Genomic DNA, 26,913 nt, shown 5'->3' on the forward strand with positions numbered 1-26,913 from the left:
TTCGAACTCTTATCTCGCTGGCAGAGCTAACGGGGCTGGTGGCTTATCCCCGCAGCTTCAAATCGGTACCATTGTGTTTTTCTCCTGCTCTCTCTCTCTCTCTCTGTCTTCTGCATGCGCTTTCAGAAGCAATGCTCAAAACACCACAGCTACGAAATTCAGTGCCAGATCACAATTCAACGTGACGTCTCGGTTAGTCACACATGAAGATGGAGGAGGTAACCTGCGCGCGTACACACCGTACCGTCTGTCACATCTGTCCGACGCAAAGCTCGTCCGTGCGATTATCGTTTTCGCCCAGGGACCGATCCCAAAACCCCTCTGCGCTAGCAGGTTTGCTCCAATTTCTCCCAGGCGTGCGCGCTCTCTCTCTCTCTCTCTCTCACCTCTGATTCGGAGGTGTCTGACAGTCTGAGACGTACAACGCAACGGCGCTGCCTTGATGCCGAAGGTGAACACAATTACCATCGCACGGGTCACCACCGTGCCGCAACGCTATCCTCCCACCTCGTTCGCACACATTCAGCAGGCGATTGTTCAACAAAAACAAAACTAAACCCTAGGATGACTAGGGGGGGGGGAAACAGGCTGACGGCGGCGGCGATACTTGCGCGAGATAATCGGAGCGATATAGCGTGAAAAATGTGCGGCTTTGTGACGGCTGTGTGTGAGAAACTCTGAGAGCCTGCTAAAGTTACTAACCACGAACGGGGCGCCACTAATTGAACTAAAAAGGGTACGCACCCCCCCCCCCCCCCCCCCGCTCCGGCACCAGGGTTTGGTCCATTTATTTTTATTTTTTGTCAGAGATGACAACTTCCGCAACCGAGGCCACACCTTGCTGTGTGTTGGGGCACGGGAGGGTGATGTGTCTTTTCTACATTTTTTTTTTGAAGAAAACACAATTGAAACACTTAATTCAATTGCCAGGCGGGAACTGTTAAGCGGCAGCGGCCCTGGCTACCATCTCAAGATCTCTCTCACTCACCGCAATAGAGCACTTAGCGATGGTTGGCACGTAAGATAGTGACCGAATTCATCATGACGCGGCGCCCCCCCCCCTTCCCCTCCCCTCTCACTTTGGAGCAGCCAACCCCAAGCGACAATCTCCTATGCGGCCTCGAGAGCGAATCGGGAGGAGGTAGAATTTGCATTTAGCGCGCATCGTAAATTGTCAGCAGCCGGGAGAGGTTTGTTGATCGAACAATGGGTCCAGCATACTAAATTGGTACCCGTTAATGGTGAAGCTATGACCTGGCCACATGTGTGTGTGTGTGTGTGGCCGAAACCGATCGAGATGGATTTTCGTGGTGCATTGAGATGAAGGAAGCAATAGAGAAATTTCGCTCCAATTGTACTTTCACTCTTTTACGCACTGTGCCCGCTACATACACACACACACACACATGTGACGGCACACGTGAAGGTGGCCAAGGTGTCGCCTTTCTTTAACCCGGGTAGGAAAGTTTGTGTGTGTGTGTGTGTGTGTGTGTTTTTTTTTATGTTGCCGAACGGGCAAATTTGGTTTCCTACCACCGAGCTTTGGGTACGTGAGCATGGGACGGGGTGGGTGTCGCACGGTGTGCCGGGCGACAATCGGAGCTGCGAAAGTGAGATTAATCACCCCAGGCGCCTCCAAACGCTCTTTCCAGCAGATGTATTCGGGGGGGGGGGGGAGAAATCCATCAGAAAATCACCACGTTGCGCTTGATTGGTACGTAGACGACGAACCTCGCCCAAAACGAAAGGGGCGCAAAATGTTTAGTGGGAACCGGGTCCGGGAGCAGCTGGAGGAGGTGTTGGGGGAATTCCGGACCAAATGGGAGGTATTGGAATTATTGGAACTACCAAACATTCCTCAAATCACGTTTTTAAGCTATCGTTATCAATGAACAGCCATCAGGATTATGACATATAGCCTTAGTAGCCGGTCCTATACTGGAGGGACCAGGACGCTGGACTTCGATTACCGAACCGGAATACAATCTCGAAAAGAGAAGAAGAAGTAGAAAACATCAAGATTTAAGTCATTTCTCAATTTCCAAAGTATTCCTCCAGCATACTTGCCACCTCCTCCCATCTACAAATCCACAATGTCAACTGTCATATCTAGACGTGAAAGTGGGAGTGATGAAATAAAAGCTGTAAAAAACCAGAGTTATGAAACAACGAACAACGATTTTTTTGCGGCTCACAATCAAGACGTAAACTCCCCTTTCTCTGAAGCGTAATATCTGGACGCCGGTCAAACGTATTCTCTATAAGTTATACGCATTACAGTGTATAGTCCCAAATATCTTCCCAGCACCGCTGTTGCTCCAGCCAGGCAGCCCAATAAAGCGACGAACCCTCCATCGCCGCCAACCCCCGTTAGTCAGCCAAATGTCAGCCACTATCACTGATTAGCGATGCTATCTGCTCTGTGCATAATGAATACAGATCTTGGATTACGTCTGCGCGACTCTCTACTAATTTCAAACCAAAAAGAGACAGAGAGATATAAAGAGAGAGAGAGAGAGAGAGAGATAGAAAAGAAGAAGAAGAAGAAGAGGAAACCCCCATCCAAAATCCAACTTTCTTTTACAGTGAGATCCTGGGGACGCGAAAAACAAAACCACACTGTTTTCTTGATTTCTATTTCCTCCAGCCGGCGGTACAATAAATTCCCTCCAAAATGAGCAGCACCGCACTTGAAAGATTACCATCTCCAAAAGGGGGGGGGGGGGGGGGGGGGGTGGGTGAGTAGGCTCTCCAGATTGGTAAAGAATTTTAATTAATCTCGCACCCCTTAATTTCCCTTCCGGGTTTGTGTGTGATGCACTGTTAACGTCTCGGTCACACATTAGCTATTCCTCGCTTAGTGGCGGTGGCCTCCGGAGTAACGTCAGAGGATGCTGGGTGGATGTATAAGGGGGGGGGGGGGGGAGGACACACCATTGCCGTCGGGCACGAGCCCCAGCCCAAAACAATCACAGCCCGCGCGGTCAAACATTAACACATTAAGCGCGGGCCACGGCAACGTTTACTTTCCACTTATCATTGTTGCGGCAATGGGACCGAAAACACATTTCGGCGACGTCTGGGATGCTGTAACGCCCGAAAAACACACACACACACAACTTTCACTCCTTCGGTGTAGGTCCACATGGCAAGTGTGCGGATCGGAGCGGGATGGAAATGGATGGAAATGGAAGAAACACACACACACACACGTCCACCAGATTTCCAACGATATTGGATTGGGGCTGGTGTCGAATGCGCGAATAGTATCGAACCATTGCCGATGGAGGTGACTTTCTTCGTACGATTGGGGAAAGTTTTACATAACCCCCGTCACTTTCGATGACCGTGTGTCTCTCTCGCCATTCGCTCGAAAGCAAGAAGAAGAGGAAGAAGAAGAAGAAGAAGAAGAAGAGGAAGAAGAACAACGCATTCGGCCATCATCGGCCGATCGAGGATATCATAATGATTTATTGATACCCCGTACGGTCGTATGGGATGGGATATGTCCGTTACGGTGGTGGTTTGATTGTTGTAAAAACGTCCCCTTATCCCCAGGCGACCGGGTGTAGGAGGAGCGCGTAGCCTTCCCAAAGCGTCTTTGCTTGATTTCACCAAGCCCGCCGCGAGCGGGAGAAACGGGAAAGTTAAGAAATGTGACTAAATCCCAGCCCGAAGCGAGTGGCCCGTTTCGTAATGCTCTTGGCAGGAGCGCACAGGTGCTTATGGGGATCCCCGGTGCCACCGGGGCGAAAGGAGTCACTGGCTCGTCATCCTCAACGTTGTGATTTTTTTTTCCTGCTACTTCTGCTGTTGTTGTTGTTGTTTTGGGCATCACAAGTTGTCCCGCGCGACACCGCTTCGGGGAAACCAGTTTTTGTCATCCGCACAAAACCGTAGAGGGTGCAGAAATTTTTCACTTTCTACCCGCCACATCGGCCATCGGGATTACATGCGAAAACGGTCCTCCTCTTTATCATCTGGCCGGCCATTTCTCCAGCTCGTTTGATCGTCCCGGGCCAACCTGTTAGCTCGGTTATACAAGGGCTGAGGCGGTCTGAGAAGGCCGCGCGAGTGTGCGAGGTTGTTGTTGTTTTTTTTTTTTGTTCGTTGCCTGCTGCCTGCATCATCAAACGACAATCCAACATCAATCAAAACGAAGATGCTGGAAGGGAAAGATGAAGACCGGCGAAAGTCCACGCACACACACACACACACATACGCGCGCCGATCTCACCAAGCATTGCTCGCGTGCCAGAGGGGTCTTGTGCGCTCGGTTCGCGTAGGACAACGCGGTAACTCATCCCGAACGGATCCATCTTGGAGGCACAAACACACACACACACACACACATTGGAGTTGGGGTGGCTTGGGAGAGGGTGCACGAAAAAAGCGAGCGGAAACACTTTTACTTTCCAGCAGGCATCGAGGTGTGCGCGCGCCCGCTGCTTGTCGAGTTCAAACAAACAAACAATGCAGATTAATCACGAGTGTGAAAGGCGAAACTTGCAACCTGACTACGTGCAGGAATGTGACAAGCCGGTGCACAAACAAGCGAAGCCCAACAAAGCGGGATACGCGACACAAGGACCTGCAACGGCAGGGGGGGTGGAAAATGGGAAGCACTTTATGGTCAAAGCGCACGCATCGCTGTGATGCACTGCAATGTGCATGGGAAGATAAGCATTGGCCTGCTGCCCGCCCCAGGAGGAGCGGGACGATGTACAAATGTTATGTTTTGTTTGGTGTAATATTATTATTTTCTCTAGCCTCTGCCCGCGTGCCCAATCGCTTTGCTAGTTGGCAATGGTGATATCTGCAAACGCGGCAGAGCTACAGGTCGCGTAGGCTTTCGGCGAGGCATTCAAAACGCGCATGCGAATCCACGCCATACATTGCCATTTATCTGGGAACGTTTGTCGGCTGTTGTTGGACATCACTTTTGGATGGTTTTGGACGGTCACTAGCCGCAGTGGATGACACATTGGAACGATAGATTTCAAGTTATCATATTCTGGACATTCCGATTCAGCCAAGGATCTCTTGGAGTTGTACTTCTTCAGAAATGCCTTTTCAAATTTCTCTTAAGACCAATTCTGTAATTAATACACCTGAAATCCTCCAGAGATAATGTTGGATTAGGCAAATCTCGTCTCATTTCATTACAACCAGTCAGATGTGTACATATCTCAAACATTTATGTCTATATCTGCATGCACATCGCAGTCCATGAAGATGGGAACTAATCGTAAAGCAACGCAGTAGAAGTGATGAAACTCTTGGGTGCTATCAAAATCTTGAGAACAAGAGTTCATAACATAAATTCAAAAACATTCATCATGCGCAGGGTTAAAAGTTATCCTATCTTCTGAATTGTTCCGAATCATCGACGGAGATCCTATATCTCCAAGTGATACGGCACCAAAATCTTGAAGTTTAATCATTTAAGATCCCCAACAGCCATTGGATTTGGTGTCAAAAGCAACGCTGTCCAATGAGCTCGCTATCTTCCTGAGCTAACGCAACGGTAAAGCGAATGAGCTAATGATCCGAAACTAATCGGCCGATAGCAGTACCGTAGAGAAATAGAGTCGTTGACAATAGCAGCCGTAGGTCGCATTGCTTGAAGGCGTTGCATCACAATTCTGATAAAGACATTAAAGCAATTGGAGTGTCTAGTGCGGCAGTCTTTTTTTATCCGTAAAGTGCCTTTAAAGCAGTGCGTTTTGGAGTTGATATGTTTGAGAAGTTATATTCCAGGCATAAGTTTTGTGACAAATCTCTCCCTCAGCAAGATTTCCTGATACTTGCAGATCTATCTACCGCTATACGGCAGCTTACAGATAGGTAGACTTCCACTCCATGCTTAGCATATGGATCCGACCCGGCACCACAGAGCATAGGAATACGAAAACACTATCCTAACATCCAATGCCCCAATGTGCACCCCGATCATTTTGGGAGAAGGGCCACACAGCACCGTTTCACTTTCGGCATTCACCCGGACGAGGAAAGGTACAAATAAAGAAAATAAACAACGACATATCCCGCCGCAGGCCAATCCGGAACCATTACCTCTCACCCCTGTCCTGTTATGCCTTTCCCCTCTCCCCTGCGATCCAGCATTTACGATCGAGCCCGTAACATCCCGGCGAAGGCTTTTGGGGAGGGAAAACCAGGCACAAAACCAACCCTCCCCCGGGGTACCGCTAAGGCAGAGTCCGCTGAATATTTATGAGGCTGGCCTGACTGTTTTATGTGCTTCTTTTTATTTTATTTTTGCCGGTAATTGTTAAGATGCTGTCACGCGCTCCCGGATCATGGGCTCGGTTCGGGTGCACGCTGGTCAGCGACCCCGCACAATCAGAAGCCAGCGAGACGGTGTGTGTGTGTGAGAGAGAGAGAGAGAGAGAGAGAGAGAGAGAGAGAGAGAGAAAGAGAGTTGGGCGAGCTGCGACGGGGGCAAGACTCCGAAATGAGATTTTATATAACGTGCTTCGGTGCTTCTTGAAGATGTGGCAGTAGCTCCGAACTCTTCCCGGGCACCCTCGGACGACATTATTATCAATCAGCTTCAGCTGCAGGTGGGTGGATGGGTGGCACGCATAGCGTGCGCTGTTTGCTCAGCCCTGTGTCTGTGGCTATAGCTCACGCACGCACGCACGCACGTCAGGTCTATGTTTAACAGCGTTTTATTTTAGCATTTTGCAGCTGGGAACCTGGCGCACGCCAGCTGAGTGGTGTGTTTCAAGCTGGCCAACTTTCAAGCGCCAATCCGTCCCTCAGCTCCCTCAGCCCACTCCCCTATAATGTCAATGACAAATGGGCTGGAAAATGTGGTGCAAACAATTTCATTTCGCTCGCCCGCTGCACCATTCCCCCCCCCCTCCCCCCCCCTAGCGGCAAATTTCTGCTACCAACAAACATGATGAAGAGCAATCTTTTTTTTTTAAAATGTTTGCATCAACAACAGCGCAACGTGCGAATGGTCCGGTTCCGGTCGGTTCCGCACTGCTTGCGCACTATGATCGACATTGATGGTCAGCGTTGAGAAAACGGGCCCAAGCTCTCATCCTAGATGCTTGCCGCACCGAGTCGGCGAAATGGCCGGTGCTGCCTTGATAAGCTGCGAGGGTGCGGAAGAGAAGTTAATATCGGCACTATCGAACGGGGTTAAGGTTCTTAATATCTGCGCTGGAGTCCGCATTTTATCCCTGCACTGTCGGTATAATGATCGCTCGTCCAATCCAATCGCACCGTCACACTTTCCTACCCACTCACGTACATCATCTCACGCTTCAGCGTCTTTAGGTTTGTTTGGTTTGCGGATGTGTGCTGGTCTGCGAAACAAGGGGAAATTTAAATATCTGGACATCTTTCTGCTACAATGTACCCTGGTGTGAAGATATTGATGGCTGACGACTAAACTGAGTCGATCTCTTTTCAGGCATCTTCAATGGGCTGATTCTATTTACTTTACTTTCCGATGCGAGGATCTTCAAGAGACGCAACGTCAACAACGCATTTCAATATCCGGTCATGTTTGGATATTGAATGTAGTGCTGGAGATATTGAACTATATATCTCCTCTATTTCCATACAGCTCTTTTGATCATTTTCACAAGAGGCATAGCAAAAGATTTCAACATCTGGACGTATCTTCAATGTACTTCTGGAGACAATGATGTCTGCCGTCTGTATTTCTTTGTAGCAGTTCCAACATCTGCAATAGGCCTAGGTTTATGGTAGTGATTCTATAAATTTTGTTTTCTGATATGAGGATCTTAAGTGTCTGGAGTTGTCCCAATACAACGTACTGTATTGGGACAACTCCAGACATTGAAGATCCTCATATCAGAAAACAAAATTTATAGAGATATTGGAGATATTGGAAACTGAAGTACGAAATGTCTCTTCTGTATTTCTCTGAAGTAATTCCAATATCCACAATAGGCTTTAAGTTTATGGTACTGATTCTATATATTTTGCTTTCTGATGTGAGGATTTTCATTGTCAGGAGTTGTCCCAACACAACGTACTGCTGGAGATATTGGAAACGGAAGTACGAGATGTTTCTTCAGTAATTCCAATACCGTTTTAGGTACTTTAGAGATGTCTGGGATCTGTTTGCTGATGTCTTATTGCAGTTAGACACTCCCACTTTGCACAACACTTCAAAGCCAGAGTGTATTATGCTAGAGAGAATGCTACGAAGCGCAAGAAAATACCTCTTGCTGGTGACTAAAAGCACCGTAAGTGTTGATTGAATTACTTGTACACAAACAAAACAACATTCTGTCCAACCAAGCGCATGCATCAATGCACTTTTTTTTCGCCTACTGATGTACAAGACGATGTGCGGCTCGGGACGAATGGTGGCAAGCGCACCTTGGAATGCAATCGCCGTCCGCGCGCAAGTCCGCAACCCCTCCCTTCCCCCCCCCCCCCCCCCCTTGCGAAGTGCCGCGGACACGAAAAGATGGACGCGTTTCATCATCGGCCTCGTCAGCGCGTCAGCATTTTTTCCCAGCCCGCGCACCAGCCAGCGAAAGTTTACCAGGCCGAGACGGACAGCAAGCAAAACAGCGCTGCGCCGCAAGCGAGCCCCAGTTTTCGAGCAAAATCCGACGCCGACGTTGTTATGGCTGTGCTTGGCTGCCAACGGGCCACACACCAACCAGTGCCGAGCCCCAATGGACGATTGCCCCGCAGGACCCACACCACTCTCCGGCTAGTAGTGTCCGTGTCTGTGTGGGTCTGTTGTTGTTGTTGTTTTTTTTTTGTTTGGAATGAAGGCATCGATTCGGAGTTTCAATCCCTCCAAGCCGCCCGCTCGGGTCTTGCGGTTTTGTAAGAACGTTAGGCAACGGTGGCGGGCGCACTGACGTTGGTGAATTCTGCGACATGGTGTGCCGGTGTGTGTATGTGTGTGTGTGTGTACCAGGCTCGCCACGCATCAATGGATGGGCCCCCCCCCGAAAGAGTGGGAGCAACAGCCACAACAACAACGGCAAAGGTGGCAACACTCCGCATGAGAACGGCGTGTGTCGACATATTGTGAGGACGTTGTTATTGCACGCCGCGGCCGAATAAACGCGACGTGCGAAACCAGCGCCAAGATAAGGCGCTTTGCAACGCTAGGAACGATTCTAGCCAGTTCCCCTGTTCCCGAACCGTGCACGCCTTCGAAACGAATCGCGTGGAACGGTACCCAGTGGCGCAATATGTTTCACAGCTCACACCCGGACCCGATAAAGGTCTGAGCCGGGCGGGGGTAGTTGGAAGCATATTGGTTTATGTGCGGTTTGAGTGGCGAAACATTTGGATGCTTTCGAAGAATTTACCTGCCGTAGCTTTCGGAACGAATATCTAACACCAACACAGCAGCCCTCAACAGCAAGACGACTGAAGGAGTCGTCACTGGAATCTAGATCGATTATTTAAGGCCTGGCAAATTTAGAGGTCTTCTCATGGTCGTTTGACAAACTGTTGGGCAACTGAAACACAGATCGTACACTTATAGTGCCACCTGTATCCATCAAGGTTTGTGGTATTCACAAAAATAATGTGATCACCAAATCCTACGGTAAAAATATTTCAATTCTTAGAAAGCTATCCCTCCGTTGGGATTCGAACTACGAGCGCCAAAGAACTGATATAGGAATAGTGTTTATCCACTGCACCACCGAGATGGTTCGAGATCTATGCATTCGCATTGAAATATCAAGCAAGCACTCATCATCATCCGTTTGATTCGTAATAAACATTTGGCCAGAAACTGGGTTTGCTAAGGAATTTATTTAAAAGCTCGTTCAATTACCAAATAGTACCATTCAAAAGAGATTTAATTATCGTTGGCTACACAATCAATCGCATGAAGAGCGTGTCTGGAAATATGAATTGTTTGCGTTCAACTGTACCCGTGGCCCAATTGCTCTAGTGTTCCCTTGCCAGAAAAGCCAGTATCGAAATTAAGGTTGAGCACCATATACCCACAAAAGCAAAAACAATAACAAATGTCGATGAAATTTTTGTTACCTTAAGCCCACCTGAGTCGATACGTTTCAGTTCAATCAAATCCGTTGCATCATGGTTTAACGAAAACATCAACATTTGTTCTCAAACTATTGCTCAACGTCTGAAGGGTAGCAGCTTCTTTTTGGTAACCCAAAAAAAAAGCTTCGTTAGAGAGGAGAGGGAAAAAAACAGATGATTCACACCTTTTTCACTCCGACAGCAAAACAAGACGATCGCGCCCGTTTATGACCCGTTATTAAACCGCCCAAACGCGTGCTGTCAACCGGTCGGGCAGCCGAATAGCTGGAAGGAAGCTGTCAATCATGTTTTAGGGGTCCCTTATCACACCGAACTTAGGCGAGCATCTAGAAGCCTTCGGTTGTCCTCACGCTCAGAATAGGCCAGCTGGACAGGTAGGACACAAACGCACACGGTAGCTTATCAGCCGGAGTATGGCGTACGTTATCTAGCGCATCAGCAAACAGGGGCAGGGTCGACACGTTCCCGTTTTGTTTGACTGATTTCGTAGAATGTGTTCTTAGCATTGCCTGTTTGCCCATCTCATACTGACACGACATTAAAGCGCTTCTTGTGCAGCACTACACCAGTACATGGTGCACTACTGCGCAGTGCGGTGAAGAAGCCCACTTGCCATCGTTACATGAAGAACCGGGCTGTAGAGCAGCGGCAACTCAACAAAACCTCATAATGGCCATTAACAGTTACAGAGATATGTGTTGATTTGTTGCTGTTGCTGTTGCTTCTTTCTTCTCGCTGCCAGAAACAGTTGTTGACCCGACCCCCAGCAGACCCGGCCCCGTGGTGAGGGGGCACTCTGGCGATCTCTCGAACACCGCTACACAACAATCCTACCTCTCTCTCTCTTGAGTTGCAGGTTTGTGTTGCGTTTTTTTTTTCTTCGTTAACTCCACTTCACCTTACTTGATCGAGTACGAGGAGCGTGTACATACAGTGCTGGTCAAAATAGTAGTACTGTAAGATCATAAATAGTATCATAATAGATCGTAATAGTAGTACTGTAAGATCATTCCCGTTGTGCGCTCCGTGCTGAAAAGATGCATTTTTAACCATCTTTGACGACGAAAATCGTTGCGAGCTCTCTGATGAAGGATTGCAGGGTTTACCCGAAGTTCTCATAACTGTGGGACACTTTAATGACACTTTCATACGTGAAATGAATTTAATGTAATGGGAAGTTGATTCTCTAGCACTCTTGTTGGACAAATCCAATAGGAATTTTCAAGGAGCCTGTCCAAAAAGGGTGCCATAGAGTCCAATTTCCAACTTGTGTAGTTCCCTTCCAACAGGAAAGAGTCAAGGAAGTGTCCCACAACTATGAGAACCACTGGAAAACCCTGTAATATTGGATTGTTAGTGAACAATACAGTAGTGTAAAATATTATTCGGAATCCAAATCCCAATCCAAAAAGTCGGAAAAATTACTACACAACAGTGTGTGTACCTTTGCAAATTTGGCAACCTTTGTTTGGCAATTAATGTTCGGTTGAAACCTACTGTGCTGAGCACAACTGTACATAGACCTGTTTGTGTATGTGTGTGTGTGTACGTTTGCGTGGAGGTACGAGGGCTTTTCTTTTTCTCTGCTGATGTTTCCATTTTAATAAGATGCTTTACCGCACACCTTTCTTACCGAGAGTCTCTTTCTTTTGCCGAATCTCTCTCTTTCTTTCTCTCTCTCTCTCTCACTTTGTACATTTTCTATCGCTGCATCTCTTTTTCTAGCTTCCTCTTACCTGCTCTAGGAGTTTGCAATTAATTTACGGCAGATTAAGAACGTGCTTAATGGGTTGAAGACCCATTAACTGATTCTTTCCGTTTTCGTGTAAGGGTTGTACATATCCCCCCCTCCCCCCCTTCCTGTGCGGAATGCGGCCAGCACGGCAGGAGAGACAACACTCCAGCACACACATACACACACACACACACAGACACAAACACACATGCATCCGACAAGAGAATGAAAATTGGTGGAACACAAAATAGTAGCAGCAGCAGAGAAAATTGCCAACGGCGGCAGGCGGAAAATTAGAAACAAAGACCCATCGGCCAAAAGAGTTCCGGGGGGGGGGGGGGGGGGGGAGGGGTGGGTGAGCGAGCGGGTGGACGGGTGGCGGTGGAAAGCTTTGCGATTCGAAGTCCAAAGAAAAGCTCTGCTCTGCCTCGCTTGCGTCGCGTCGTCGTGAAGTGTGTCTTGGGGAGGTTTAGCTTTGCCATGTTTTTTTTTGTTATTATATGTATAATATATGTTTTGTTTTGTAATATTTATCTCTATACTACCATCCACAATTTACGGCAAAAACAAAAATGGTTCACGCGACGAGGAAAAACCAATGTATCAAGGAGTTTTCACTGCTCCGTTGCCATCTACCGTTGCATATCGGCAAAGAAGCGCGATCATGTGGATACATCAAGTGCCTTCCAATGTGTTTGTGTGTGTGTGTTTAATAAATGCTACAGCGAAGAAAGAAAACCCCGACCACCGTAAGACAAGAGTCTTGCACCAAAAACTTACCCGATCGTTGGAGAGCCTGCTGCTGCTGCTCGCTTGTCGCCTCTTGATGCTTGGTGTTTCTTTCGCTGGTGGCGCCCCAAAACCACCCCACCCGAGCTGAACTGTGCGACTACCCGGAATGGTAAATTGACTCCAGCGGTCGTTGAATGGTGATAACGGCTGATCTGTGTAGTGTGCGGGGGTTGATTGGTTCGGTTTTGCGCTACTGTCCGCGTACGTTTGCGCACTTGCACGTGCAACAATTTGAAGCTGCTGCTGCTGCAGCACAATCTTCCTTCTTTCCTTTTTTTTTTTTTGCTTCGAGCCCACAATGGAACAGGTGTAAACACGGTTTTGCTGCACTTACAGTTTTGCGATACAAGCGAACGAAAGATTTCTTGCGCTCAAGAGAGAGAGAGACCCCTCCCGGGGGCAGATTTCTTAAGTCGATCTTCACACGCTACATTAATCTCTTTCCACAAACACACACACACACATACAAACGCACCGCGAGCTCCAAAAAGAAAAACAACAAACCACTCACACGAACAGCATTCTCCTCCCATCCTCCCTTCGATGCGCGGCAAAGGTACTTGACACCGAAAAGGCGACGCGAAGAAAACCAAAACAAAGCCACAAAAAACAGGGTGTAATGGTTTATTGACGGGAGGACACACACACACACCGGCCGATCTGCTTTTTCCTTCCGGGCACGCTCACTGCAGCAGCCAGCAGGCCACCGAGCGGACAGCACCACACACACGGTTGGGGCGGCGTCGGGCGCACCTTGAGAACATAACGGCGGTTTTGCGGCAAACGATCGTTCTGGCGGGCCGCGTGGTAACGGGGCTGAATGCGTTTGTGTGCAGGCAGGCACACACACAGCAAACGCGAGGAAAAACACTCGTTGCACACGTGTAAGTTGTAAAACTCCCTCCCTTCTCGGACACAGCCACACATAAGGAGAGCCACGATAAGGTGATAAGGTAGCTGGCGGCGGTGGGGAGCAGGTTTACGTTAAGATTTGGCTTAGCTTAAAACGGGCCTTGGAACACATGAAGCTATTCCGGCCCGAAAGTTTCTAGCTAAACTAAGCAGAACCACAACAGCGCCGCTCAAGAAAAAGAGCCTAACGCCACGACCGGGCCCTTCCCCACACGACGACGTTTCAGGTGGCTGACTGAACACAACTGCTGAGGGGCCGCTCACGCGAGAGAGAGAGAGAGCGCGTACACACAAACAAACAAAAAATACTGCTGCGCGTTGTTGTGCGCCCGCGCTAGCCGAGCAAGTAGTGCTCGCGTACGTAGTGCCAGTGCGTAACTGAGACCACGCGGTAGAGAAAAGCCCGGACACGGCGGCACAAGATCGCTGGCACAAGGCCCCCCCCCCCCCCCCCCCCCCCACATTACTCGGCACCGTCGTCGTCGTCTTCGGGTGTGGTGGGGATGTGCCGCACAGACAGTGCGGCATTCTACACTGCCCGCGCTGCACCCGGGGCCGCTCGATGATAGATCCGCACACCTCCCGCAACCTTTCCGGGCGACCCGCTCAAAAAGCGACAAACTTTTACTGCCCCCTCTTTGTTGCTGTTGGTGGCCTCGCAGCTTCTCCTCCAATCAGGTGCTTTGTTTTCATTCGAAGGGAGGGTGGGGGAAGGGGGAAGGTGGTGATTATGGTGGATTTTGGTGGCTCTTGCTTTTTGGTGGTGGTGGTACAACCGAGGGAAGGGGTTGCTCGCTTGTGGCACCGCGCAGCTCACCGGAGCAAAAGCCAGTGCCAGTGGTGCTGAACCCTTTTGCATGATTGAAGTTGATTGAAATTGTGTTAAAATAAAACTGTTCTATAACGAAAATGACCTCCGGGTAGATTGGTTATCGTATCCAATACTCACAGGTATACAGGTCGCCGGATGACCTCTTCATAACTCGTTGGTTATGGTACCTGGGAAGAAATGGTATTATAGGCAGTGCTGCACAATGTCATGAGCAACACTAGATGTTCACCAACGAAAACAATTAACGTCCATAGTAGCTTGATGCTCATTGCTGATACTCAATGAAAATGCGTCATGACATGCCGAATACGACATGCGAGTGCTTTAGTCATCCGCGAAACTCTGACCCACAAGCCGTCGCATGAGTAATAATGACTTTTTCTGCTAAATGCTGCTGCTTCAGGCACCAACACTCATGACTGAAACGAAGCTCAAAAAAGCTCACGTACACAACTGAGATGATCAGAGGTTGGTGGTCCAATCACATGCTTGATAACATTTTGTTTAGCATCCAACTCTTGATCACTCACTTCGTCACGACATTTTCTCCCTATGATAATCACAACATTCACGACATCACATCACGACAAAATGTGCATGCTTTCTTGCATTTGTCTCACCTCTGATCATCACAGTAGAGCTCGTGACGCTGACATGGTTTTGTTTCAGTTGGAATTTGTCATGACTATGTCAGTGACATTTTGCAGAATTGATCACAATAAAAAAAAACATGACATAGTGATTGACCTATCGACGGTCGCAAAAATGTCACAAACCATGTATTGGTCACGTTTTGAGTATCACCTCTGATTATCAGAATGTATTACGTGACGCTGACATGAATTTTGTTTCAGTCAGATTTTTTATGACATTGGCAATGACATTTTGCAGCACTGCCCGTAAGTCTCGTGATGATCACCGACTGAAAATGTCGCGACCAAGAGTTGGTTGCACAAAATTCGTGTCTTCGGAATATCCAACCAAAATGGAAATCTTCTGGGTCAACATCTTCTAGAGAGAGCAGGATTTAGCTCCGCGACTGATTCTCTGTGTTAAATTTTTATAGGCAAAATACCTCCTGGGCCCATAACCTTTTAGAAGAATTAAAGCATAGTGAACATTTATTTAGCGGTTGCTCCCTTTTATACACCCACGTTACTAGGAATAGTCTTGAATTACTGAAGTCATGCACTGCTACTTATAAAAATTTATTTATTTTTTACTTAAACAAGAACTCTTTCTATGAACTCAATTTTAGTATAAGGGGTTTTGCTAGATATGGTTTAGGTTTAAGCATTTTTTGTACAGCCCTCGAGGCAACCAATTGATTTTTTTTTATAATACTATAATATAACATTTTTGAGCAGGAACCTCTTAACATTGCCAATTCCCATCCCCCGAACCATGATGGATTTTCCAAATGATTGGAACTTAAAAACCATTGAAACACACACACACGCGTACTCGTAAAAACTGTTGCAAACTTGGGTTTGGGGAGATCACTCCTAGACCATCAAATTACTATCGAAAAGTTCCACCACTAGCATCATACCGGCTAACACTAAAACCTGGTGACCGAATACCAACTGGAAAACTATTGCATTAGACAATTCCTTCAGGAAATTAGAGAAAAAAAAACAAACAGTTTAATTGAAGAGTACATGAGTACCACCACATCGTATAGACTTGCCTGCTTTCCCAACACATGTCGCCGGATGTCTGTTGCAACTACGCCTGGGATTGATCGGTTGGTGAAGTCCCAAAAGCCCATCGATATCGCTGATGTATAGTTATCTATTTTTTTTTTATTTAACGATTTATGCTACCTTATCTGTTGGGGCCCCGGCAAACATGAGCACACCCTTTTCGACGACAACAACAAAAAGCGAGCAAGTTGAGAAACACTTTCTTTCAGAAGAGAGGGGGGGGGGGGTTGGGAGTACCTTCGCTATCCCCACGGTACCGCCGCAGGTCTTTTCGTGCACGGCGCAAGAAAGAAAGGCCAAAGAGAAAGAGACGCGATCATCCCAGATGATCGACTTTTTTGCTCTTCCTTTCTCTCTCTCTCTCTCCCTCTCTCTCCCTCTCTCTCTCTCTCTCTCTCTCTCTCTCTCTTTTCTCCGGATGGAAGTTTTTTCTCTTCTCGCACAAGCACTTGTCTTTCGCTTCCCTGCCGGAACGGTTTTGCATTGGCAGCATAGTTTTGCTTTCTTCCCATGCGCCGCTTCTTCGGCCATCGCTTCGGCTTCCAGCGATTCTCACCGCTCGCGCTCGCGACGGTAAGGAATGTTTGCTGGCGTGTGGCCGCACCGGCGAAAGGAGAAATCATGCTGCGGGGAGCGAGCGAAGGCAATAGGCGTACGCTGCAGAGCGTGGCTGGCCGTGCCCATCCGTCCATTGCCCGCTGCCGGTGCAAGATGGGGGGTGCTAACAAGAACGGCGTGTGTGAAACATTAGCTCCTCTTTTTCAAGATCCCTCCTTACAGGGTTGTGTTAATTGTAGTTGAAATTTTGCGATCTAATGATAAGTACTTAGTGGGTTTCTTTTTTTTTTCTATGTTGCTTATGTTGCGAGGTTGGCTGCCCAGAATAATTCGCATCCGACCGAGCGGATGCTAACACAGTGCCAAGCATCTCTTCCGACTCTCTCCGTGTACCAACCAATCATACTGGGAGGTAAAAAGTAACCATCTTTTTCATGTTTGACTGATTTTTGCAACAAATTTCCCGACCCAAAAAAAAAAAACTTTAACTCTGCAATAAAGCCAAACGGACACTTTTCAACCATTCCCTCCCCAACAAATCGATTCTCAGCTGACAAACCACACAAATCCGTTGTGTTCCCGTTACGTTTCTCGTACGCAGATGCGCACGGGCGCACGTGCAGCCTTTATTCGTTCTACAGCTCCGCCCGTTCGGGTTTGCGCGTGCCGCTCGACGCCCCACCGAACGACAGCATCACGTTCAGGCGCAGCTTCAGCTCCGCCCGCTTCGCGTCGCTCAGCTTCCCGGCCAGCAGCTTCTCGACACGCTTCATCTCGTCGGCCACCACCTCGACGGTTGTCCGCCGTCCCCCGTCCGCCTCCTTCACGATCTTGCGCATCAGCGACAGATACATCGGGTAGGGCGCTCGGCTGGCCGCGTCCGGCTCTGCCCGCTCGGCCCGCTCGACCTGCTCGATCAGGTCGCGCCATTCCGCCGGCTCCACCGTGTCCACGAACGACTGGGCCAACCGGTCCAGCCGCTCGGTACACCCCGGCAGCCCGATGTACAGCGCCGTGTGGCGCTTGAGAAATTTGCGCAAGCTGTCGCCCGTCACCTCGCCGTCGGCCGGGGCGAAATCGATCGGCGGCGTACCGTCCCCGTGGAATAGCTTGATCACCGGGTACTCCTTCGGGATGGCGAACCGCCGGCCCAGGTCGGCATTGTCCTGCTCGCCGTAGTCCTTGATGCCGACCAGCGCAAACAGCAGCTCGTCCGTCGTGCCGACCGTTTCGAGCGCGAGCCCGGTAAACGCCTCGTGCTTGTCGCCGTACGGGAAGGCGGTATCGAACTTGACCAGACTGTACCGAAACTTGCGCGTCACGAGATCGAACGTGGACGAGTCGAGATCGACGCAGCCCCGTGCGGTCCAGGCGGCGGTCGGGGCAATTAGCGCGCTGGCAGCGACCAGCGCAAGGGCAACGACCGGCACTGGGGGACAGTACCGCATGATGACGCTTGCCACCACTGAAGGAGCTGCACATGAAGAAAGAACAATCAAAGGATGCTCAAAGGATAGGCTGATACCGGGCTTGGAGTGGATAAGGATTTGCTTACCTGTACCGCAGCGAGTAGAAGGCGTCGACCACAATCCACAGGAAGAAAAGAATTTGTCAGCAACTGTCCGCTTTATTGTGCCATCCACACGAACGCAAGCACGTTGTTTTACTTTTTCGACTGAATTCGCTAACTGCTTTTGTTCCACTGTACACTAGACTAAAAAGTAGGGTTTCTTCCAATTATATTAAAATATGAACTTGCACAGTACGCTGCACAAAGAGCTGCTCCTGCGGGGAGTTCCGATGCCGGCTAAAAACAACAAGAAGAAGGCGTGTTGACATACACGCAATTTGTTTACATTGACAGTGCTGCCAAGCTGTAGGCTTGTTGCTGCACTTTGCGTGAAGGGGAAAAAAATTACTTCGATTGTTTTACAATCGAACTGATTTGGAGAAATTGTAAGCAAATTCTTTAAACCACTGCAAATGTGTTTTTAATTTAATAGAGGACAAATTTCGTTCTGTTCTTCGTCTCGCCGCCCGAAAGCAAACCAACTGTCAACTTCAATCACGCGCAGAGTGACCAGAGCTATCAAATTACAGGGTGTGAAGGATTTTGGTTTTTTATTTAATGATATAGGCGCAAGGCCATAGGAGTGACAAAATGCTGACAAATGTTGCAAAGCGTGAGCTTTTGTCACTTAGGCAGCGGTCAGAACCTCGCCGCATGCGATTTTGCCGCAAGGTTTTGTATGGGATTTGACGTTAATGACAGCACTTGCGAATCTGCCGCATGCGGCGATGCGGCAAAATCAAAATCATTTGATATTGCCGCATCACCACATGCGATTTTATTTCAGATGTCAAATGTCTAAAATCATATCAAATAATGATTATCTTGATAAAGAAACAACAAAATATCATTATAATACCTTGAAAAGCTAGAAAATTGATAAAATTCTTCTCTTGCCGCATGCGGCAATATCGCATGCGGCGAGGTTCTGACCGTTACCTAATGGCTCACATTGGAGTTTAGTATTTAAACAATCGTATCGCTGTTCTAGTTCTAGCGATGCATAACTTCCATGCGAAACCATAGAACAGTACAGAGGGAATGAGAAAGCTCTCCTCCAAGCGAGGAAGCTCCACTAGTTGGGTATCCCACCAACAAATGGCGCCACCAGCTTTTTACTATTTTAGCATGCATGAGTCGTTTGCCGTCTGCTAAACGAAGTCTTTCTATATTTCGTTTAGGTTGAGAGCTTGAGTCGTTTAAAACCCGTTTGGTGGTCGATTAGTGGATTTGTGGCACTTGGGACCTGTCACCTAACAGAAGAAGAAGAAGAAGAAAAATAAGCAACCACGCTCAATGTACTCAACGACTTGATTTGATGTGTCAAATCAGTGCAATTTTCTCAAAGAACTGTAAAGGCCGGGCTACATTGATCGTACTCTCTGGTGTAATTTTGATTTTCACTAGCGCATCTGGCGGCGGCTGGTGGAAGCTTTTTTTGGTCATCGAGGGAATGGTCGTGCCAGATCTCAAAATTAAATAGTTTTTCCATCGTTTTTTGCCATGAAAATGGATGCAATGCGTGCAAGACATGTGCATCTACCTTTTACAAAACTTTTCTCGTCCAAATTAAGTTAAAAACATGGAAAAAATACATATTTTCTGAAGCGGCTCCAAATTGTTTGGAAAAATGCTTCGGTCAGCCGCCGCCAGGTGCGCTAGTGAAAATCAAAATTACACCAGAGAGTACGATCAATGTAGCCCGGCCTGAAAATTAATAATATCACGTATCTATGAATCCGCGTATCTCGGACACTACCTGTATGCAGCTCAAACTGCCTAAACCAAATCTGGCCACACTGACCGCGTTGTGAACCGGCATATCGCAGCAAACACATACGCGCTGAAAATAAAGAACATTCGAAACGTTCGGTCACGGTGCCACAATCAGCTAGCTGCTAGTGCACGATTGGCAACACCATCCACACCACAGCCGAATCCGATCATCGTTTAGTGCTCTGCCTTCAAAATGTCCTTTCTCGTTCGCCAGCTAGCCCAAGCGGTACGTACCAGCCAGGCCGCTCCACCTTCACCGTGTTTACATTTAGTGGCTCTCGGCTCATTATATAATAGCGTTTAACTAAACATTTCCACTCCCGGTTCCGTAGTGCACCCGGCTCGGCACGTCAGCCGCTGCCCGGGGCTGCCTCCAGCGCAGCGCCCTGCTCCACACCGGCCGGACGCTGTCGGTGGCCCAGGTCCAGCAGCCCGCCCCATCCTTCCAGGGTACCGCCGTCGTCAACAGTGACTTCCGCGAAATCAAGCTCGCCGACTATCGGGGCAAATATTTGGTGCTGTTTTTCTACCCACTCGATTTGTAAGTGTGTATGTGTGTGTATGCGGCATGCCAGCCGGGATCAACATGCTTTTTTTTTCCTTCTCCCCATCCGCCAGTACGTTCGTGTGTCCGACCGAAATCATTGCCTTTAGCGATCGGATCAACGAGTTCCGCGAGCTGAACACGGAGGTGGTCGGCGTGTCGGTCGACTCGCACTTCTCCCACCTGGCCTGGATCAACACGCCGCGGAAGGCGGGCGGGCTCGGCAAGCTCGAGTATCCGCTGCTCGCCGACCTGACCAAGCGGATCAGCGCCGATTACGGCGTGCTGCTGCCGGACGGCATCTCGCTGCGCGGCCTGTTCATCATCGATCCGGCCGGCGTGGTGCGCCAGATCACGATCAACGATCTGCCGGTTGGGCGGTCGGTGGACGAGACGCTCCGCCTGATCAAGGCGTTCCAGTTCGTGGAGAAGCACGGCGAGGTGTGCCCGGCCAACTGGGAGCCGAAGTCGAACGCGGCCACCATCAAGCCGAACCCGAAGGATTCGCGCGAGTACTTCGAAAAGCACGGCAAGTAAGGCACGGTGGCGGCGTTCGGGGGGAGAGCAACCAGGAGCAGCATATACCTGTGACATTCTTTATATAATAATAAAAACAAGGGCTCGAGTGGCCTGGGGCATTTCCTTTTGCAAAGCTTACTTGGGTGTTTTTGTGTTGCGTTTTTTTTTTTTATTATTTTGTAAAGGAGTTTAGGGAAATGCAATTACGCTTGATGAACGATGGGAACGGAATCATGTTTTATTATAGGCTATTTATAAATCAAGGTTTACTTCGATCAATGATTTCTTTAATAATCTAACGTCCCCTCCTTACGCTTGAATTAGAAAACTGCTGTTACGGAATGTTTTCAGATCGCACCTCACATCCGTTAGCTTGTTACTGGTACACATCAACTCATTTACGTACGCTTCCACGGAGCAATAATCCACTACCAACGGATATTTGTCAGCTTCCGTAGCAATTCAATGCGCCGGGTCAGCCTTTTTAAAATTTTCCAAAGCCTGTTTCGCTGTCCTTGCTGTCTGCACCAAGCTATAGTTTATTGTAGTGATAGGAAATGAAGATTTCGGCGGACTCGATTCCGACTAGCTCCGAAGTTTTCTGAATTCGATTCCAAAATCAGCTCCGTAATCGGAATCGGCTCCGGAATTGGTTCCGGAACTAGCTCAGGAATCGGTTCCAGAATCAGCTCCGGAATCGGTTCCCAAATCAGCTTGAGAATCGGAATCTGCCCCGGAATTGGTTCCGGAATCAGCTCCTGAATCTTTTTCGAAATCAGCTCCGGAATCGGAATCAGCTCCGGAATTGGTTCCGGAATCGGCTCCGGAATTGCAATCGTCTCCGGAATCAAAATAGGCTCGGGAATCGATTCCGGCTAGCTCTGAAGTTTTCTGGAATATATTCTGGATAGTAGGTCCGGAATCGGCTCCAGTATCGGAATCGGCTCCGGTATCGGAATCGGCCCCGGAATCAACTCCGGAATCGGTACCGGAATCAGAATCGGCTCCGGGATTAGCTCTGGAATCGAAATCGGCTCCGGAATCGTTTCGGAAATCAGCTAGGGAATCGGAATCGGTTCCGGAATCATCTCCGGAATCGGTCCCGGAAATGGTTCCGAAATCAGCTCCGGAATCAGAATTGGCTCCGAAATCGTTTCCGAAATCAGCTCGGGAATCGGAATCGGCTCCGGATTAGTTCCGGAATTAGATCAGGAATCGGTTCCAGAATCAGCTCCGGAATCGGTTCCCAAATCAGTTTGAGAATCGGAATCGGCCCCGGAATTGGTTCCGGAATCAGCTCCTGAATCGGTTCCGAAATCAGCTCCGGAATCGGAATCAGCTCCGGAATTGGTTCCGGAATTAGCTCTGGAATTGGTTCCGGAATCGACTACGGAGTTGGACTCGTCTCCGGAATCAGAATAGGCTCGGGAATCGATTCCGGCTAGCTCTGAAGTTTTCTGGAATATATTCTGGATAGTAGGTCCGGAATCGGCTCTGGTATCGGAATCGGCCCCAGAATCAGCTCCGGAATCGGTAACGGAATCAGAATCGGCTCCGGAATCAGCTCTGGAATCGGAATCGGCTCCGAAGCCAAAATCAGCTTCGAAACGGAGTCGGTTTCGACGTCTTCACAAGAATAGACGTTTGGGTCCAATGATGCTAAGTAATGATAGCCACAAAGAATCAAAGTTTACTTTCAAACGATCAACTCTCATGGAGATTCCCGGACTGATTTTGCTCCTGATACTTCTTATCTCAATTCAAGAACTGATTCTCGTTTCGGAGCTAATTTCATTCCTGGAGTCAATCCTGATTCCGTTACCAGGACCAATTGTGATTCCCAGGTCAATTCTGATTCCGGAGCCGATTCTGATCGAGGAATCAATTCTGGAGTTATTATTTCTATTTCTAAATCAAGGTTAACTTCCATCAATGATTACATTGATAATCGAACATTTTGGCCAAATTTTTATTCACTATTCTTCCTCCCGACATTCTCGTGACAGCGACTACCTGCACACGGCAGTGGAACCTTAAAACTCACATTAAGAGAGAGGGATTTCCCGGCCGACTCGAACAAAACGAACTGGTAACAATCTATTACCGATTTTTGTTAACACATCGCTGATTGCAAATTCGTACAAATGTTCAAATACTCATCAGCTCTCCTCCTTGACCCGCACCATCTCGTAGCTCTTAACTCTAAATGCTTAAAATTCTACACACTTTTCTTCCAAGGTGTGATGAACGCTTCGAGCAGGCTTCATTTTCCGAAACCAGCTTTATCTTCCAATCCGCATTTAACACTTTTTTTCGTACAACACTTCTTTAGTTTTCGTCTCGTAGGCTCGTCCTCTTTAGGCACGTCTCCTAACCTGCGCCGTCTCTGTTTACAGCCTTAGCATTTAAATTAACCTAAACCGCGCACCTTTACTTCCGATACTTGGCCCGCCGGTCGAGCGATTTCAGCTCGGCCTGCTGGTGCGACGCGTGGCTAAAGATCTGGCGCACCTTCTGCTGCCGCTCGCGGTCACTCTCCATGCGCCGCTTGTGCTGCAGCTTCGCCAGATACTCGTTGTCGAGGCGTATCTCGCGCTTGGCGCCGCGCGTCACCTTCTTAATCTTCTGCTGCAGCTTGCGGCGCTGCTCGCGCACCGGCACCGCCGTCTTCGGCCGGCGCCGGATGTCCTCGTACACCGGGTTAATCTTCGGCTCGAGCAGCCGCAGCGGTTTCGGTTTCTGCTTCGCCTGCGCCAGGTAGGGCAGGGTGCGGCCGGCCAGCGCGGACAGCTGCGCGATCGTTTCGTCGAGCGCGGTCTGCACCGGCTGGCTGGATGGCGCCTGGCGGATAGCGTGCAGCGGGAGCAGAAAGTGGGCCGCAACGATCGGTAGGGCGGGATTGCTGTCCAGCTGGGTGCAGAGGGCGGAGAGCAGCGTGACCGTGCAGACGATGGCACGCACCTTGAACGAGGGCGTTAGCTGCCCGAGAAGCAGATCCTGCCCGGTGAGCTGTGTCGTGGCGGCGTCCGCCTCCGTCAGTACGTCCGCTTCGCTGAGCTGCAGGCTGGTGAGCTTAAACGGCTGCCCGACGGTTGCCAGCGGGTGCAGGGCGTCCTTGGCGCACGCCTGCCCCAGCACGCCGGTCAGGAAGGCGACGGTGGACGGGAGAAACCGCTTGGAATGCTCCGCACACTCCAGCACGGTCGTGACGAGCAGCAGGCCGCGGGCAATGTCGCGCCGGTTGCGCACCTGACAGCGGGACAGAATTTCCCCCACGAACACGAGCGCCGGCGTCACGATGGAGTGGCGCCGGTCGGACGCCGAGAACAGGACAGGGACCAGCTTGAGCAGCACGACCGTTGCCAGATCGGGATAGCGCCGCGGTTGCTTCCGGAACACGCTGTACTTTTCCTCGAGCACGCTGTGGAACACCCGGCCAATGCCGGACGGGTCCGTTTGCGCGATATCGTGCAGCAGGGGCGTCAGCAGGTGCAGCATCTCGAACTCGCCCGCAATCGTGGCGCTGGTGGCGTGCGCAAACCGCACGCCGAGGTAGTTGAGCGCGTACGCGAACAGCACCGACCAGCGCGATTTGTGCAGGAAGGGCTTCTGCCGGAGCGTGTGCACCATGGACGCGACCACACCGACCCGCCCCTGCACGTCACCCTCGTGCCCGTCCAGCAGCTCGGCAAACTGTTCGTACTCGCGCGGCACGTCTACCATGCGCAGCGTGTACGTGGGCGCAACGGCCGCCGGCTTGGTCTTCGCTTTGGGCGCTACAGTTTGTTTGGCCGGTTCCGGTTCCGGTTCCGGTTCCGCGTCCTGCTCGTCCTCACTGTCGTCCTCCTGCTGCACTGCCGCCTTCAGGTCCGACAGGCTATCCGCCTCGCTCGAATCCGACTCCTCACCCTCGTCATCTTCCTCTTCATCCTCCTCCTCCTCCTCTTCATCCGGCGCCGATCCGTTGCGAACGTCATCCCCATCCGGCTCGCCATAGTACGCTTCCTCCTCGCCCTCTCCCTCCACCAGATAGTCATCGCCGAGCGCGTCGGCCGAAATCGGCCGGCTAGCGCCCTGCGTCACCCTCTGCGCCTCCTGCTGCTGCATCCGCTGCTGCTTTTCTCGCTCGGCCACCTCCCGGCGCTTCTGCTCCTCCGCCGCCCGATCGATCGACTTCAGCTTCTCGGTGGGGGCACCGCGCGGCTCAAACACCATCTCGCGCAGCGCCCGGTCGTAATCGTCCGGCTTCGGCCGCTCGCTATCCCGCCGGATGTGCTCGGTGAACTGCGGCATCAGGCTCTTCAGCTCGTCGTCCAGCCGCAGCCGCATCTCGTACATCTCGTCGTTCTCGCGCTGGCGCTCCGTCTTCTGCCGCTTGCTCTCCGCAATCATCTCCTCGATCACCGTCTTGCGGTCCTTGCCGGCCGGTCGGCCCGAATCGTCGTCCGAACCGCCACCGAAGTGTGTCGCACTGGTAAAGGCATCTGCAAAAAAAAACACAATCGCACACACACACACACGTCAGCAAACAAGCCGAGCAGCTGCCGGCCAATTGGCTCTCAGCTCTTACCCTGCAGCATGCCGTCCTCGTCCTCGTCCTCATCGGCACCGTCCGGCACGTCGTCCAGGTGCTCGATCTCGTGCATCGTCCGGCCGCCGTGCGTCAGGTTCAGATTGTACATCTCCTTCGCCTGCTCCTTGCGGGACGGCTGCCGGGCGTACCGGCCGTTCTGCCGCGCGTCCATAAACTGGTTCGTCTTGTGCAGCAGCGCGAACTCCTTGCCGAGCGTCTGCTCCCGCTTCTCGTGCGACAGGCGGTGCAGCTGGCCGGGCCGCTTTGATTGTGTGCCACGGTTGAGCACGGCGTGCTTCGTCTTCATCACGACCGTCTCAAACGGGTTCGGCTTCCGGACGGTGGCCGCCGCCTTCCGGCGCAGCACCGCGTCCGCCTTTCTACTCACCTTGGCGCACATGGTTCCGCGTGTGTGTTGTTGTGTATGTTTGTGCGCGCGAGTCTGCTGGGGGAAAAAATCCGAACCCCGAGCTTGGTGGTTCCCGGTCCTGCGTCGCTCTGTTAGCACGTGTTGTGCGATACATAAACACTGCCGCTGACAGCTGCCGCCGCCTTTGACAGCTCTGTACGACTGCGGGCATCTGTCAACGGAGCACGTAATGTAAACAATGGCGAAACAAATGGAGCTCATCACTTTACGTTACATTAGCGTTACGCGTAACGCTTGTTTATATCAAACCCAAGCTACATTTTTGTTCAACTTCGTTTTTATTTTCGTGCATGAGTAAGTCGATAGATAATTATGCCTCATTATTTTAATTGTTTTAGGTTGTTATTTATTCTTTATTTATTTATTTGCTCACTTGTTGGTAAAACAAGGATATTGAAAGCAAAATCAATGTAGCATTTTCGGTGAGAGAAATCTCCTCGGTATGCAAAAAACGAAGGAGCTGAGATCATTTTGAATTTACAGCCCAAATAGCCAGAATTGCTTAAGCAGCTCATTTTGGCACGCTAAAGATCGCTGCTCTAATTCGCCTTTTGCAGTAGATAAACAGCATCAAAGTTCTATGTGGGTCTTTTAAACAGCGCCTAAGCAGCTTCCTTATGCCACGATGCCAGGGATTATTTTTCTTTGTGTTTTATTTTCAAGCAAGCGTCATCGATGAAATAAACAACAAAATTTGTTTGGTTTAAACACATATGTATATTTTTAAATCTTTTGTATTGATAAATTACACAAATTTTTACACAATTTACTGATAATTCACAATCGCTTCACTCAATATTCATTCTTCAAGTAACGAATCTAACTTGTGCAGCAGCAATGAGATTATTGCCGGCGTCCGTCTTTGACACTTTGACAAGAGCCACCTTGAACCGATGTCATGCATTAAAAA

General features: G+C 49.7%; 3 protein-coding genes across 4 annotated transcripts; 1 reads left to right on the forward strand and 2 right to left on the reverse strand.

The window, feature by feature from the left end:
- Positions 1-17,162: 17,162 nt before the first annotated feature.
- On the reverse strand, positions 17,163-18,655 carry LOC1271852 (protein windbeutel). 2 transcript variants are annotated; one of them, XM_310706.5, is made up of 2 exons: positions 18,147-18,655; positions 17,163-18,065 (listed from the first exon to the last, which is right to left on the reverse strand). In XM_310706.5, the coding sequence occupies exon 2, from the start codon at positions 18,037-18,039 to the stop codon at positions 17,227-17,229; it is 813 nt and encodes a 270-aa protein (XP_310706.4). In that variant the 5' UTR covers positions 18,040-18,065; positions 18,147-18,655; the 3' UTR covers positions 17,163-17,226. The 2 variants fall into 2 exon arrangements, with proteins under 2 accessions (XP_310706.4, XP_061507545.1); XM_061651561.1 differs by having other exon boundaries at positions 18,153-18,630.
- Positions 18,656-19,871: 1,216 nt separating this feature from the next.
- Positions 19,872-21,138, forward strand: LOC1271850 (peroxiredoxin-2). Its single transcript, XM_310704.6, has 3 exons — positions 19,872-20,163; positions 20,270-20,478; positions 20,556-21,138. The coding sequence occupies exons 1-3, from the start codon at positions 20,131-20,133 to the stop codon at positions 21,016-21,018; spliced, it is 705 nt and encodes a 234-aa protein (XP_310704.4). The 5' UTR covers positions 19,872-20,130; the 3' UTR covers positions 21,019-21,138.
- Positions 21,139-22,936: 1,798 nt separating this feature from the next.
- LOC1271849 (nucleolar protein 14 homolog) lies at positions 22,937-26,160 on the reverse strand. The gene is made up of 2 exons (XM_310703.5): positions 25,571-26,160; positions 22,937-25,484 (listed from the first exon to the last, which is right to left on the reverse strand). The coding sequence occupies exons 1-2, from the start codon at positions 25,971-25,973 to the stop codon at positions 23,431-23,433; spliced, it is 2,457 nt and encodes an 818-aa protein (XP_310703.5). The 5' UTR covers positions 25,974-26,160; the 3' UTR covers positions 22,937-23,430.
- Positions 26,161-26,913: the final 753 nt, after the last annotated feature.

Source organism: Anopheles gambiae, chromosome X, assembly GCF_943734735.2.
Source record: "Anopheles gambiae chromosome X, idAnoGambNW_F1_1, whole genome shotgun sequence".
NCBI classification, from domain to species: Eukaryota; Metazoa; Arthropoda; class Insecta; order Diptera; family Culicidae; genus Anopheles; species Anopheles gambiae.

Coding starts and splice junctions, on each gene's coding strand:
- LOC1271852 (XM_310706.5), bottom strand. CDS start 18,039: ATGCGGTACTGTCCCCCAGTGCCGGTCGTTGCCCTTGCGCTGGTCGCT.
- LOC1271850 (XM_310704.6), top strand. CDS start 20,131: ATGTCCTTTCTCGTTCGCCAGCTAGCCCAAGCG. Junction 20,164..20,269: donor TTCGCCAGCTAGCCCAAGCG/GTACGTACCAGC, acceptor CCGGTTCCGTAG/TGCACCCGGCTCGGCACGTC. Junction 20,479..20,555: donor TTTTTCTACCCACTCGATTT/GTAAGTGTGTAT, acceptor CCCATCCGCCAG/TACGTTCGTGTGTCCGACCG.
- LOC1271849 (XM_310703.5), bottom strand. CDS start 25,973: ATGTGCGCCAAGGTGAGTAGAAAGGCGGACGCGGTGCTGCGCCGGAAG. Junction 25,485..25,570: donor CGAGGACGGCATGCTGCAGG/GTAAGAGCTGAG, acceptor TTTTTTTTGCAG/ATGCCTTTACCAGTGCGACA.